This window comes from Merops nubicus, unplaced genomic scaffold (assembly GCF_000691845.1).
Source record: "Merops nubicus isolate BGI_N331 unplaced genomic scaffold, ASM69184v1 scaffold13328, whole genome shotgun sequence".
NCBI classification, from domain to species: Eukaryota; Metazoa; Chordata; class Aves; order Coraciiformes; family Meropidae; genus Merops; species Merops nubicus.
This window is the reverse complement of record NW_008623719.1, coordinates 32,979-46,765: the sequence shown is the minus strand read 5'-3', so window position 1 is coordinate 46,765 and position 13,787 is coordinate 32,979. Positions and strand designations below refer to the sequence as shown.

The 13,787-nt window shown below is 49.8% G+C and overlaps 1 protein-coding gene across 1 annotated transcript in view; it reads right to left on the bottom strand.

Annotated features, from left to right (window-relative positions):
* Positions 1-2,305: 2,305 nt before the first annotated feature.
* Positions 2,306-13,787, bottom strand: part of COL27A1 (collagen, type XXVII, alpha 1) — a gene marked incomplete at its 5' end in the record, with an annotated part of 44,342 nt that continues 32,860 nt past the window's right edge. Inside the window, 16 exons of the mRNA XM_008945173.1 lie at positions 2,306-2,452; positions 2,992-3,210; positions 4,015-4,124; positions 4,281-4,449; positions 4,807-4,872; positions 5,104-5,130; positions 5,462-5,497; positions 5,899-5,916; positions 6,760-6,795; positions 7,826-7,879; positions 8,340-8,402; positions 8,860-8,913; positions 11,417-11,524; positions 13,007-13,114; positions 13,502-13,609; positions 13,684-13,737. Coding sequence (XP_008943421.1) covers positions 2,306-2,452; positions 2,992-3,210; positions 4,015-4,124; positions 4,281-4,449; positions 4,807-4,872; positions 5,104-5,130; positions 5,462-5,497; positions 5,899-5,916; positions 6,760-6,795; positions 7,826-7,879; positions 8,340-8,402; positions 8,860-8,913; positions 11,417-11,524; positions 13,007-13,114; positions 13,502-13,609; positions 13,684-13,737 — 1,377 coding nt within the window. The remainder of the gene's footprint in view (positions 2,453-2,991; positions 3,211-4,014; positions 4,125-4,280; positions 4,450-4,806; positions 4,873-5,103; positions 5,131-5,461; positions 5,498-5,898; positions 5,917-6,759; positions 6,796-7,825; positions 7,880-8,339; positions 8,403-8,859; positions 8,914-11,416; positions 11,525-13,006; positions 13,115-13,501; positions 13,610-13,683; positions 13,738-13,787) is intronic.

Below are 13,787 nucleotides of genomic sequence, written 5' to 3'. Positions count from 1 at the left end.
GATCAGCTCTGCTCTTTTGCTTTTTTCTTCTTTTTTCCTTTATATTTTCCTCTTGCTGCCCAGCACTGTCTGAGGATGGAGATGTGGATGAGGAAGGGGCTGGTGGCAGTGACATATAGCAGTGGGGAGCCACCAGGATCCCACCCACGTCATGCATTTAACATCGTGCTGAGGGCTGGGCAGGTCTCGCTGGGACTGGCACCAGAGGAAGGGTCTTGGGGTGAGGGTTGGGCCCCCCCAGATCACCTGGGGTGGGTGGGGTTTCTGGGCTGCCACACCAACGTCATCACCCCTGAGCAGTGGGGTGTTTCTGCACCTCTTGCCCACTCGGTTGCCTGTGGAGAAGCAATAAAAAAGCCCCATCCAGTCCCGTTTCATTGCCTCAGTTTTAAATATTTATTTAAAGTCCAAAAAGAAAAAAAAAAAACAAAAAAAGGAAGGAAAGGAAAAAAAAAAGCTTTCAAGAGAACAAAAGGAACCTCCAGACTCGAGGGAGCTGCTGGTGAGAGGGGTCTGGGGGGAGCAGTCTGGTGATTTTGGCCTGGGGGTGCCAGGGCAAGCTGCCCCCGGGGGTGTGTGTGAGGTATTTCTGAGTGAGCAGGGCTGTGTGGAGGGGGAGGTGTCTGGGACAGATCTTGTTTAACCTTCTCCAATGGTGGGTGGAAACCAACGGGCAGGCAGTAGCAAAAAACCAAAAAAAAGAATACACCAAGAGAGACTCACATATAATTTTTTTTTTTCCTCAAAAAAATAAAATCCATAGTCCATATGAGACATGAAAACTCCAAACAGGCACTGAAGCGTTTCTGATACAGTACAGCTCCGATTACATCAATATTATTCCTTATATAGAATTAAAGATTACCATAATTATCCTCTTTTTAAAAAAAAAAAAAATCCCTCCAAATTTACATATAGAAGACTAAATTTCTACAAAAACTTAACAAAACCAAACCCCTCCAGGCCCGGCTGGGTTCTGAAACAAGGTTCCATGGTGTCAGTCTGGGCAGAGGGGCTGGAGAGAAGGGCTGCAGAGCTGGGTCTGGATCCCAGCCCGGATGCGCGGGCACAGCCGCTGCAGCAGAACCAGGTACGTGACATCCGACTCAAAAGTAGCTCTCTCTGAGGCTCAGTGCTTCCAGATGAGCCGTATCCCTCACGCCCCTCCCAAAGCAGTGAAGTGCTGATGAACCAAAATACAAAGAACAAGCAAATTGGCTTTAAAAATATCCCGATTCTGGCCGCGGTTGGGGTCGCTGCGCACGCTCGACATCCGTGGAGATTAAAGGATCCCTTTAAAGGTGTTTCTCTGATTTAGCTGCAGATTGTAACCTCCTCTCTTCCTAGAGAGATGGCCCTGTGGGCTTTTTTTTTTTTTGGGTGGGGGGGTCTGTGGCAAGACACTGTAGCACCTTCACAACCTTAAATAGTTTAAAGTCATATATATAAAATAACACACTTTTTAAGAGCACCAGAGATTTCACAGTGAGAGGTAGAAACAAATCAGACGAGCCCATCCTCTCTCTCTCTTTTAGCACCAATCTCTTAATCTCTTCCCCTCTCCTCCTTCCATTCCCCCCTCTTGGCTTCGGGACTCTCCCCTACCCCAAGACCACACATGAGAAGGGATGTTGATTAAATTCACCTATGGAAGGAGGAACTTAATTTTTTTTTTTTCTATTTTTGTTTCTTTTTTTTTTTTTCCTTTTTCTTTTTGCTTTAAATAATATAATATATATATTTCGTTTCTTCTAATATTGCACGTCGAAGAGGCTTCCGGCACACAGAGCAGCCAGATCCAACCTGCAGCTCCGCCTGGGAGACCCGAGCCAGCACGTGGCCATCCAGAAGGCGACAAGCTCTGAGAGGGAAGCTCTATCTTTTAATTATTTTTCAATGGAAAGAACATTTGGTAACTCAGGAACCAGGTAAGACAAAACGAGGGGTGGGCGGGGGGAGGAACGAAACCCAAACCACACGCTGCACGTTGCTTGAGGTTTCTCTCAATGTTTTCTTTGGTCATGGAAAAAGCTTTTCTGTGTGGAACCACTTGCAACATCTAGTCCCCTGATCCCTTTCCACGCCTCACGTTCCGACTGATACCCGCTTCCCCTACGTCCTTGCTACTCCTCCTTTCAACAACCTGCTGAGTTCAGTAGATGGCGGGTTCTTTGAGACCTTGAGCAAGAGTTGACCCAGAAGATACAGCCCAGCTGTCCCTGCTGCAGAGAGGTGGGAGAGCCTGTGTAAAGACATAGGCCAAACTTGGGGTCAAAGCCTTGGGGCCCGGTTCCGATGGCTTTGTTCAAAGGAAGCAGACGGGGCCGACCTCGAGGTGGTACTGCCTGCCTGGCTCGGGCCTGGGCAGGTTGTAGATGTTGACAATCGGCAGCTGCTGAGGGTCCTGTGTCCGAAACGAGAAGAGAGTCCGATGCCAGCGCCCGTCCTTGACCTGTGCGTGGAGGAGGGACAGGGGAAAGCTGTTTAGCTGGGGGTGAATCCTGCTGGAAAGGCATGTGTTTCATGAGGTATGAGCCTGGAAAGCCCTGTGTGAGGCAAGGGGCTGCCCTCTGGGTGAGCGGGGCTGGGGAGAGGCTTAGAAAGCGTTTTGGGGAACCCTTTATCCAGGTCAAGCTGGTGGAAGCTGAGGTTGAAACAGCATCACCAAACACAAGCTCCTAATGCAGTGAACCCAAAATGCAGACACCCAGCTACTGATTCCCCCTCTTGGCATTTAGCCCCGGCTACAGCTGATGTGGAACTCTGGATTTAATTTTTTGCTTCTATTTGAAGGCCACCTACATAACAGGAGCCACTGTAGCACCCTGACCTGGGAAATTAAAGCCGTGAACAGGTACAGCAGAACCCTCTCATTGGTTTTGGGTTTTTTTTTGGGAATAAGAAGCACAGGTACAACTTGAGCCTTGTGTGTCCCGAGTGAGTTCATCCTGGCACTTCTCTCCACCTCTCCCCTCGTTCACAGCCACGTACCTTGCAATCATCAGCTGCCACCTCTGGCCTGAGCTGCCCGTCTGCCTCAAACATCTGCCCGTTCCAGGCCCGGAAGCGCAGGGCCTTCTCCGAAGGCTTCTCGGAGGAGCCCTCCCGCCAGACGGAGGTGTTCAGGCAGTGGATGGTGATGTGCTGCACCACCTCCGAGCTCAGGAGCCGGAGGAAGTTCATCTGGACTCTGCCGATGTCAAAATCCAGCTGTGGGGGTGGCAGAGCCGTTAGGGCAGAGCCCCGCCGCGGGGCCGGGGGGAGTGAGCGAGGCTCGGGGCAGGGGGTGACAGCAAAGGGGGTCCCTGGGCTCTGCTCCAGGCTGGAGGGGGGCTGCAGGACCCCGTGCACGAGGACATCCATGCATGGATGTCCAGCACTGGATCGGGCATGAGTAGGGGTGTAAGAGCCAGATGCCAAGTCAGCCTGGAAAGATTTTATGGGGACCCAACAGGTCCTTCATTATTCAGAAGAAAATGGCTCGTCCTTGAGCAGGAGTTAAAATACCATAAAATTTGAATTTAATACACACTTCTGCAAAGCAGCAGGTTCGGTTCACCTGCAGATGAACCCAGATATTGTTACTGGTGTTTTTAGTCCAGGTGCTTCCTCAAGAAAAATCCTGCAGCATTAACTTCACCAGAGGCTGACCTCACTTTTGCAGGTGGCAGAAAACACAATGCAGGAATGACCTGAACGTGAAATAATTGAACAAAGCCTTGGGGAGCAGCGTGTTCACCAAACTGCTGGCCTTTGTTAAGGTTATGGGTTAATTAAACCTTGCTGGAGACGTACTGCTTTGTCTTGACAGGAGTCAATAAGGGCTGTAGGTGTATTTTTTAACTGCTCCAGAGCAGTTCTGAATGTCACAGCTACACTCACTCTGCCTCAAGGAGAAGCCAACATGCTGTGTCACAGCGGTCACTGTCCGGTGTCCCGGGACAACACAGCCCTGAGTAAATATTTTGTAATAGTACTATGGGAAATGCCATGCTGGGGTCGAGCTGACAGTACCTTGGAGACAGTGATGGGGCTGAGACACGTCTGCCCACCATTGGTGAAGTTACAGATGACCTGAATGGTGTCTGAGGAACAGCCAAGGTTTGGGTCAATCCAGTAGATACCTGAAGAAATGGAGGATTTGGGGATTAACTTTTTCTGTAAGTGAGAAAAGCCAAGTTTTGGTTTCTGCATTACTGGTCCCAGGGAAGGAGACCAGTTTGGGCCATGTGAAATGGCCCTGTGGAGGATGCAGCCTTTTCACACTTGGGGCTTCCTACCGTCGTTCATCTTCTGTTCACAGTTCATGAGGTCTCGACAGATGCGTGCAGGGTTCTCCTTGGTTCCCAGGGGTCTTTTGATGCTCTGAATGAGGTTGCTGAGGTAGTGTAGAGTCTTAAAGATCTCCCCTCCGTGGTCGAGCATGAGAAGGTCTGGATGTTGGTAACCCTGGCGAGAAAAGGAGGCAAAGTCAGGTGTGCCTTGGTGCTGTAACCACAAGGATTTCTGCTCTACCTGTGGGAAAACTCAGAGGGTCAAAGACAGGCTGTGCTGGCTGGGACCCAGTGAGCTACAGCCCTTTGCACTCTGAAGCACTGGCAAAGTCATGAGGTCTGAAGCTTCACAAGTGAGTAATCCTTTCATTGGATCTATTGGTGGATCTGCCCCAGATATTCCATGAGAACAGTGATGAATCAGAGCTTTGCAGGTATAAACTTGAAGCACACAGAAGGAACAAGCAACCCCGTGACCATTCCCAGCCTCCAGCTCCAGAAAAGCCCAGTGAGTTCCAAAACACTCTCATACCTCTGTCTTGAGCATGATGTTTGAGTCGATGAGTGTCTGGAAAGCTGCCCCAAAGCCGTCCTGCTGCTAGTGTGGGATGGAAAAGATGGTGACTGAGATTGTTAGAAGGTGAACGTGCCCCGATGCAAGCCAAGGCTTCTCAGTCTAGGGCTGTGATCCTGCCAACACAGCAGCTCTTGCTGGACCTGAGCGTGTGTCTGCAGGGTCCCAGCAGCTCTTTCTGGATGTCCCAGCAGCACCTTGGCTCTACATGACTTATTAACATCGTTAACAAACGTGCAGAAAACAGCAACTTACAAATGAGGCTGGAATTCCTGGAGGTCCCTAGAAGTCAAAGCAAAAAAAGGGCATCAGCCAGAAAGATGGGCAGTCACTACAGCAAAGATATTCAGTCGTGTCCTTTTGAAATGCTCCTTCCCCTGGAGTCCCTCAATGCAGATGAGTGAGAGAGGCAACAATGCTGTCTCTATAAAACACTTGGAGATGGTCTGGACTAGAGCACAAGAAACACTAGTCCATTCACAGACATTTTTGCATACGAGAAACGGGGGCAGGCTGTAATTTCCAGTGAGTGAACAGTCTCCCTGGAGAGCATCATGGCAATAGTTTTAGCTTGTTTCAATAATGTCTTGGAACTCTTTCCTCGTGTACGTACCGGAGGGCCAGGGTGTCCTCGTGGGCCTGGAGGACCCTAAAGACAGCGTGGCATCAGTTAGGGCAAGATCTCCCTTTGGGAAAGATCTCCCATTTTTATTTCCATTTCTCATGATTGTCACCAGCATGAGTCTGTTCCCCTGATGAAATCCTCCAGATTTTGGACATCTTACAGCATCTTCTCCCTCAGACCCTTCAGGAGACAGGAGGTGGTCCCGTTTCCTCCATCTCCCAGCTCTGGGTGCATCTGTCTGCACCTTGTCTATCCCCACTGCATCCCTTGGTCCCAGCCCTTGGCTCCTTTTAGTGCCATATCCCCAGGTACTTACCATGTTCCCTGTATGCCAAATTACCCACCTGACAGCTTTACATTTCCTAAAAGCAACTGTTTTTTTTAAATACAAGCTATAAGACAGAAAAAGTGGTTTCAGTACTCACCCTTGGACCTGGCAGACCCTGCAGGAAAAAATAATTAAAAAAAAAGCTGTCAGAAGATTCTCATTAATAACCCCAAATCTGTGTATAGAAGTGTGCTTGTCCCAAGGTACCTGTGCAAGGGCTGGATGCCTAACTGGAAGCCCAGTGACAACAGGGGCCCAACAGTGTCTGCCAAGGGCAGTGAGGTTATTGCAGCAAAGGATCCTCATGGCTCTGAGACCAGCAAATGGTCTCTGGGGCTTGGGTCCCCACCAGCACACTGTCCTCTGCCGTGCCCATGGAGGGGGGAATGGTGAGCAAGAAGAAGAGGCAGCAGCCTGGCTTGTTAGAAATGTGCACTGGGATTTGTGGCACCCAGAACACCCCACACATCCCCTCGATGGTGGGAACACTGAGGAGCTACCAGAAGGTGTAAAAGTCCCCCAGAGTCCCTGCAAGAAGGGGACCTGAGGAAGAGCAGAAGGTGAGAACGTGCCCTGGCACTGCTCCCCCAGCTCAGGGGGCTGCACCTGGGCAGTGCTGCTGCCCAGACAGGTCCTGTGCCCTTAACCTGGGCTGCCTGTGGCTTTTTGAGCTGCCATTCACTGCAGCTGGCTCCTGGAGATAGATCAGAGGACACTGTGTCAGCTTTGGCTGTGAAATGGGGTTAAGTAGATGGGCATTTTGACAGCAGAGGGGAGCAGAGGTGCACACGTGGATGTGCACACGTGTAGATGTGTAGGTCTTGCTCTCGTGGGAGCCTGATGGCACCACACTGAGCCAGAGCCCAGGGGGGTGCAGCAGAGCCCAGTGTGACTCTCAGCTGCTCAGAGGGACCCTCCCAGCAGCAGGAGACACCCAGGGCTGCAGACCAGCACTTACCATCTCTCCACGGCTGCCTTTGTCTCCCTTGGGCCCCTGTCAAAGCACACGAGGTGGCTGTCAGTGACTGTTAGCAAGCTGCACTGCCCTTTTACAAGGGCTTGCAGTGACAGGACAAAGGGTAATGGCTTTAAACTGAAAGAGGGGAGATTTAGATTAGATGCAAGGAAAAAGTCCTTCACTCTGAGGGTGCTGAGGCACTGGAACAGGTTGCCCAGGGAAGCTGTGGATGTCTCATCCCTGGAAGAGGCCAAGGCCAGGCTGGATGGGGATTTGAGCAACCTGCTCTAGTGGGAGCTGTCCCTGTCTGTGACAGGGGGGTTGGAACTAGATGGTCTTTAAAGTCCCTTCTAACCCAAACCATTCTATGATTCTATGTGTGGCCACCCAGAAGCTCCTTGCAAGGACCCAAGTGCACCTCTGAACAAACCAGCTCAGGTTGCCATACTGACCCACCCATCCAGAGGCAAAAAAATAGCCATTATTGGATGTTTTGGCAATGGCCCTGTTCATCTTACTGGTTTTCATCTCTGCCAGCAGCAGTCTCTGTAGCAAACTCTAAGTAGCTTCATGCTAATGTTTTTACAAAGCACTGACCTGAACTTCAGTCTGTTAAATGCCTTTGCCACTTTGGGGCAGGGAGGGATTTTCAGCACTTCCCAGAATCATGCTGCTCCCAGTTTAATATAGTTATCAGTTTTCTTTCTTTGTTTCTTTTTTTTTTAATTTTCTTTTGTTCTTTTTCCACTCTCAGGTCAAGCTCTTCAGAAAATCTGGCAGATTGCTTTTGAAAAACTGCAATAACATTCTTGTCTTCTAGTCTGAGCCAATCTATCAATAAACCTGCACTTAGGTAGAGGTGCTCCTCACTTTTAAGCTAATAATCTCCCCACAATTATGTAGCCAGAGACTAAACCTGCACTTTGCTCAAGCTGCTCATTGTAAAGACCATTTTGTTACCTTCATTACAGCAGGACTGGGGAATTACTTATGCTGGCCTCAAGCCTCTTGGATCTCAAACATCATGCTCTCCTAAAAAATACAGAATAAAATCACAGATACTTACTGGGCTTCCCATGGGACCCTGAATGCCAAGTGGACCAATAATCCCTTCTTTTCCCTAGAAAAGAGAAGACACCTGTGAACCATCCTGTGGGAACTGATGGTCGGTTTTATCATGGAAGGCTTAGGAAGGACACTGAATCTCTTTGTGGCTTTTCAGCAGCATGATTTGCTGTAGCTGAAATAAAGCTGTTTCACAACACAGGTCCAAAGACACAAGCCCTCACAGCATGGTTGTTGTGACCCACGTAAAACCTCAGAAATTCCAGAAATAGGAAGATGTCAGTGGAGCTGGAGTGGTCTGTGCAGTGGTCAGGGCAGCATGACTGTCTCCAAGGCAGAAGAGATCCAGGCACACCTACAGATGTGCTCGGGTGGCTCGGAGGTGATGGCTTGTCTGCCAGGCTGGTGGTGAACAGTGCTCTGTGCTCCTTACAGCACCCCGTGGCCTCACCCAAAGACAGTCTGGAGCAAGGAAAACCATCCTCCCAAACCAAACACACTGAAAAACCACTCACCATGAGACCGGGCGGCCCACGTGGTCCCTGAATGCCTTTGAAACCAAGGTCTCCTGGGGGGCCCTGCAAGCACAAATAAGATGCCAAGTCCCCTTAACAAGCACAGCCATGGGCATGCCCTTGCTTACAGCTCTGCTGCAAGGACAGAGGGGCTGCCTCTTGTATATGGGGGTTGGAAGGTCCAATTTTAATAAAAATTCTTGTTGCACTTCTGCTTTGCCAGCCCTTTACTTTCTATAGAAAACACACTGGTCCCTCTTCACTGGGACAATTATATGCTGATAAAATGAGTCTAAACATCTAAAGATGTCCCTGCTCCCTGCAGGGGGGTTGGCCAACAAAGCATATGTAAACATACACTCATTTAACAAATGAAGATGCATGAACTAAAGGAAGTTGGAATGGTGCTTCAGTTTCAGTAGTTTCTGCAGAGCTGTTCATCGTGTCTTTGCAACAAGCATCACATTGTCCCCAGTGAAGGGAGACCAGGAAGCCAACTGCTCACAAGGCAGCTTCTTACCTTTGGGCCAAACAAGCCTGCGATCCCTGGAAATCCTGCCTCGCCAAAGTCTCCCTGCAGACAGCAGCCAAGACAAACACAAGAACAAAGAGCAGCAGTAAGTTCATGTTGAACGACTGGTCACTCCAAAACGTGCCAGGAGTTCAGAGAAAGAGAACTCCATTAGTATTCTTCACTCTTAGCAGGACTGGTGAGAAAGAAGCATGAGAGAAGGGAGGAATTACACAGACATCAGGCTCGAAGCAGTGCCTGAAGGTCTCACAGAACAACAGGTTACTTAGATCTCGTAGACTAAGACTTTTTACCCCCAAAATAGGAGGCAAAATCTGCTACACTATTTCTAGCAGATGCTTGTCTAGCTTGGACCACAGTCAGCAGAAGCAGGATGGAGAGTGTCTACTCTGAGATTGATCTTGGAAGTTCCTGCTGCAAAAAACAGCCTCAAAGCCCTTAAAAACAAGGGATATTTTTATTTCTAGTACCAACTGGACTGACCAACTACCAAAAGATAATTTCAAACTATACTCATTCAAGCTGTGAAAAAAGTGCACGTTCCTGCAACATAATCCTCCCACTCAAACCCAGGCATGTCCCCTGATGCTTCTCCTACTCAACCCTGCAGGGATATTTGCTGAATTTCTAAATAATAAAAAAAATATTTGGAAGGCCATGGAGCTTGGCTTAGCACACAGCATGCACTCTGAGAATAAAAAAAACACACTGGGCAGCACGTCCTTATATAAACAGCCTCATTTCACCATGTTTGAGATGTCCCTCTTCTGATATTCCTGGGCTTCTCAGATGTCAAAATGTGAAATGAGTCAACATTAAAAAATAAAAGGGTCAGAAACATACAGCAGATGATTCATCATGTCTGAGGAACATCAGAGATGGAAAAGGCTTGTTTGGACTCTGGGCAGGACTGTGTGACCCACGCTGGATTGTACTTTACGAGATGTTTCACAATGGCTTGTTCAGCCCAGTTGTAGATGACTCAGGCGATGGGGTTTCCACCACCTCTCTTACAAGGCTCTTCCAGAGTCAGCCTCGAGACCTCGCTCTTAGGAAGATTTTCCTGCCACGACAGTGAGGAAATGCTTGGCAAGAAATGGCTTGGTTGGAACTCGGTGGAGTGTAAGAAACTTTCCAAGGATACAAACTGATTTAACTGCCCATCTGTGAATCCTGGAAAGGGAAACTGCTACTAACAGAGGACTGAGGTGTTCCCTGCGTGAGGAGAACCAATGAAGCCCTCTTTCAGAGGACTTTTGGGCAAAGGTAAATGGGAAGTCAGGAGGGTTTAAATGGCATGGAGTCATCTCAGCCAAGGGGACCTGGTCACTCATGCAGCAAGGTAGGCAGTGGCTGTACTGGGTAAATGAACCTGCCTCCTGTGCACACCAGAGCCTAAATGATGTTGTTATGTTGTTGGCTACTGTCTTTCAGCCTGAACACTGCCATCACAGGGTTTTACATGAAATACACCAACAAGAAGATTCTAACTGAGGTAGTTTGGGTTCATCTTGTCCCTTGTTTTATATTATTTGTTTACTGAGAGAGTGGTGAGGCATTGGCCCAGGCTACCCAAGGAGGTGGTGGAGTCACCATCCCTGGAGGGGTTCAAAAAACATGTAGATGTGGCACTTGGGGACAGGGTTAATGGTCATTGTAGTGTTAGGTTATGGTTGGACTTGATGATCTTAGAGGTCTTTTCCAACCTTAATGATTCTAGAATTCCGTGATTCGAGTCCTAATCTCTCTTTTCCTCCTGTTAATTTTTCATCTGTGGCCTAACTAGTCCCTCTGATGGTGGCCTCAATCTAAATAGCTTAAGTATTCTCTCTGTAGCCTCAGACTGGTAAATGGTAACACACCAGTGCTAAACTGGGCAATCCCACCAGCACAGTAAATCACGGCCTAACTAGTCCCTCTGATGGTGGCCCCAATCTAAATAGCTTAAGCATTCTCTCTGCAGCCTCAGACTGGTAAATGGTAACACAGCAGTGCTAAACTGCTGGCACCAGCACAGTAAATCAAAGCAGTCAGGGTTAGGAGCCTGCCTTGAAGACATGGGTGGGAATTGAGCTTCTGCCCTGACAGAGGACTCTGATGCCTGCTCCTGCACCTCCTGCATGTCCTCAGAGAGCTACAGACCCTCCTTTGCACCTTTTGGATGGCTTGGAGTGCTCAGGTCACCTCCTGTGCTCAACATCTCCCAGAGGCTCCATGCACTGCTCTCATAACAGCTCTCACCGAAGACACTGTGAGGGGTGCTGGAGGTGGCTCTGCAGCCTGGCTGCCAGCACACACCATGGCCTTGGAACCAGAGGCATGAGGAGGAGATGGGCACTCATGCTGTCCTGGGGAACACAGGCGTGGATTAGACACCGCTGTGCAGAAGCAAGGAGGGAAGAGCAGGGAAAAGAGCTGTGATGGGTTATGGGTTCCCCTGGAAAAGACCCACCCAGGGTTCACCCTCCTCTCCCAGCCCAGATCTGCTCCCTCTCCTGCAGCAGACAGCTCGGAGTCAGGTCTGAGCAGCTCCAGCACCACTAACCGGCTGTCCTTTGGGTCCTGGATCCCCAGGGCTCCCTGGAAGGCCCGTTCCTCCTGATGATCCTCGCTTCCCTGTTTGGCCAGTCTGTCCAGGCAATCCTCTTTCACCCTAAAAATAACAGAACTCAAGTCATTCCAAAGCACAGGAGCTAAATATAACAACACTGCCAATACAGCCATAGATGGAAGGCTGGAAAAGGGTGGCTGGTCAGGGCAAGGAATGTGGTTCCCTCAGGAGAAGCCTCAGGTCTGCTGAGGGGGATTGCTGTGGGATGCACAGTGTGAGCCCAGTGGTGGCTGTGGCTGTCACCTCTCCTGAGCTCCATGCAGAGCAGGACCTTCAACAGAGCTGTGCTGCCTGTGCCAGGGGTGAGGATAGCCAAGGGGTGAAATGTCTTCTGCTGGCACTTCTGTGTGTTATCTGTCCTGCCCTGCAGATTCCCATCATCTCTTCCCCCCTGCAGGACAGCAATTGATGATTAATCCATCTACAATGCTGAAGACGTGCCAAGACTTCAGCTGGAGGACTTTAAAGGAGAGGCCACAAAGCCAACACTTCTCCCAGCACCAGCTCTGTGACTGAGGAACAAGAGAGGGGCTTCTGAGGCCAGCACCACCCTTTGCTCCCCACCTCTTCCCCTTGCTAAGCAAGAGGAGCAGCACAAGCCCCAGCTATCAATCTGGAGCAGACTGGGAGAGAGGAGCAGAGGTGGTGAGAGCCTAAGATGGTTTTCAGCAGCTGGCAATGGGGCAACAATTTCCTTGGGGCCAGGGGATGAGTCTGTCAAGGACACAAGATCTCTCCATCATGCCTGGTAACAGCCTGTTGTTCTGCCCAAGGCAGCTGGAGGGCAGCAAGTGACAGTTCAAGAGTGATGTGTTATGGGAGGCATAATTTACATCAGACCTGAGAGTCCCTCTCAGCCCAGCCGTAGTCTTCCTATTCCCAGTCTTTCTACAAGCAGTTAAATTGCTGTTGGTCCAGTTTAGATCCTCTGGCCAGTCTAGATCAGGGCAAGGATCAGGAAAAAACCCCAAGCAGCTTGTCCCTGTGTCTACCCAGAGTGGGGTCCAAGCCCATATTGGTTCCAGCCATTCCAATCCAGTAAAATATGCTAAGAACCAAGTGACATGGATTTCCCTTCAGCAGTTCAGGCCTCGCAGGGCAGCAGCTAGAGGACATCTGAATTTCCCAGAGAGTCTCCCATCCTGGGCATCCTACAGGCAGGCTGTAAAAGTTCCTCTGCAGCTTCCCCAAGGTCATGTTTTTTTCAGCCAGGTTTAGAAGGCTGGAGTGTTTGCAGTGTGGGTACATGTACCTGTAGGCTCCTGAGCTCAGTGGACTTTGGCCAAGGAGGAAAGGTCTCTGGGACACTGAGCTGCTGTGAACATCATGAAAATGGATGGATGGATGGATGGATGGATGGATGGATGGATGGATGGAGATAAATATCTACCTGAACCTCTAGCTCAGTGAAAGACAGCAGCAGGACTTGTGACTTTATTAGACCTTGTAGAAACCAGGCTCTAGAGTCAACAGACCCACAGACTGAATTGCTCATAGTAGTATTGTAGGGATACAGAAACTCACCTTAAATCCTGGTGGACCCTGTGCCCCGGGGAGTCCTGGTATGCCAGGGTTCCCTCTTTTGCCTGACATCCCTGTCACACCTTCTTCCCCATCATCTCCTTGCTCTCCCTAGAAAAGAAACCCAGAAGAGGTTATGAAATTAGCTGCTTTTGCCACCTCTGCCCAGCTTCAGGGAGGGATGGGGGATGTGTGTGTGTGATTCTGTGCCCAGCAAGCCCCATGCACCTGGCGTGGGTGGCTCTGCAGAGGTGTGTGTTGAAGTCTGTGCATGCAAGGATCTGCCAGGCTAGAAACACCAGCTGATTTACAGAGCTGGCCACACAAAGGCACCTGCTGCCTCTGTGGGCACGTGAGACATGGCACATGACCCACTCTGGGTACATGTAGATTGGAGTATCTCTAGCTGGACTAGATCCATTTCTCCTGTGCTGCCTTTTAGTTTCCAGCTCCTAAGCTGTGCTTGCTGTTGATGTAAGGTTCCAGTTGGGAACTCACCAGCATCCCAGGCACACCATCCTTCCCAGGCACTCCATCCACTCCAGGAGCACCCTCTTGACCCTGTCTTCCCACCACTCCTCGAGGACCTGGTAGCCCAAGGATGCCCTAAAATCACAAAAGTGTTAGTGCTGGAGCTCCAGGACAGCATCTGCTGGAGCAGAAGATGGAATTTTACCTACCGGTGAGCCTCTGCTCCCTGCACTGCCCCGTGCTCCTTGCTTTCCTTTTTGACCCTGCAAGTGAAAGACATCTAAAATTGCAGCAGTTCTAGCACAGCTCCACT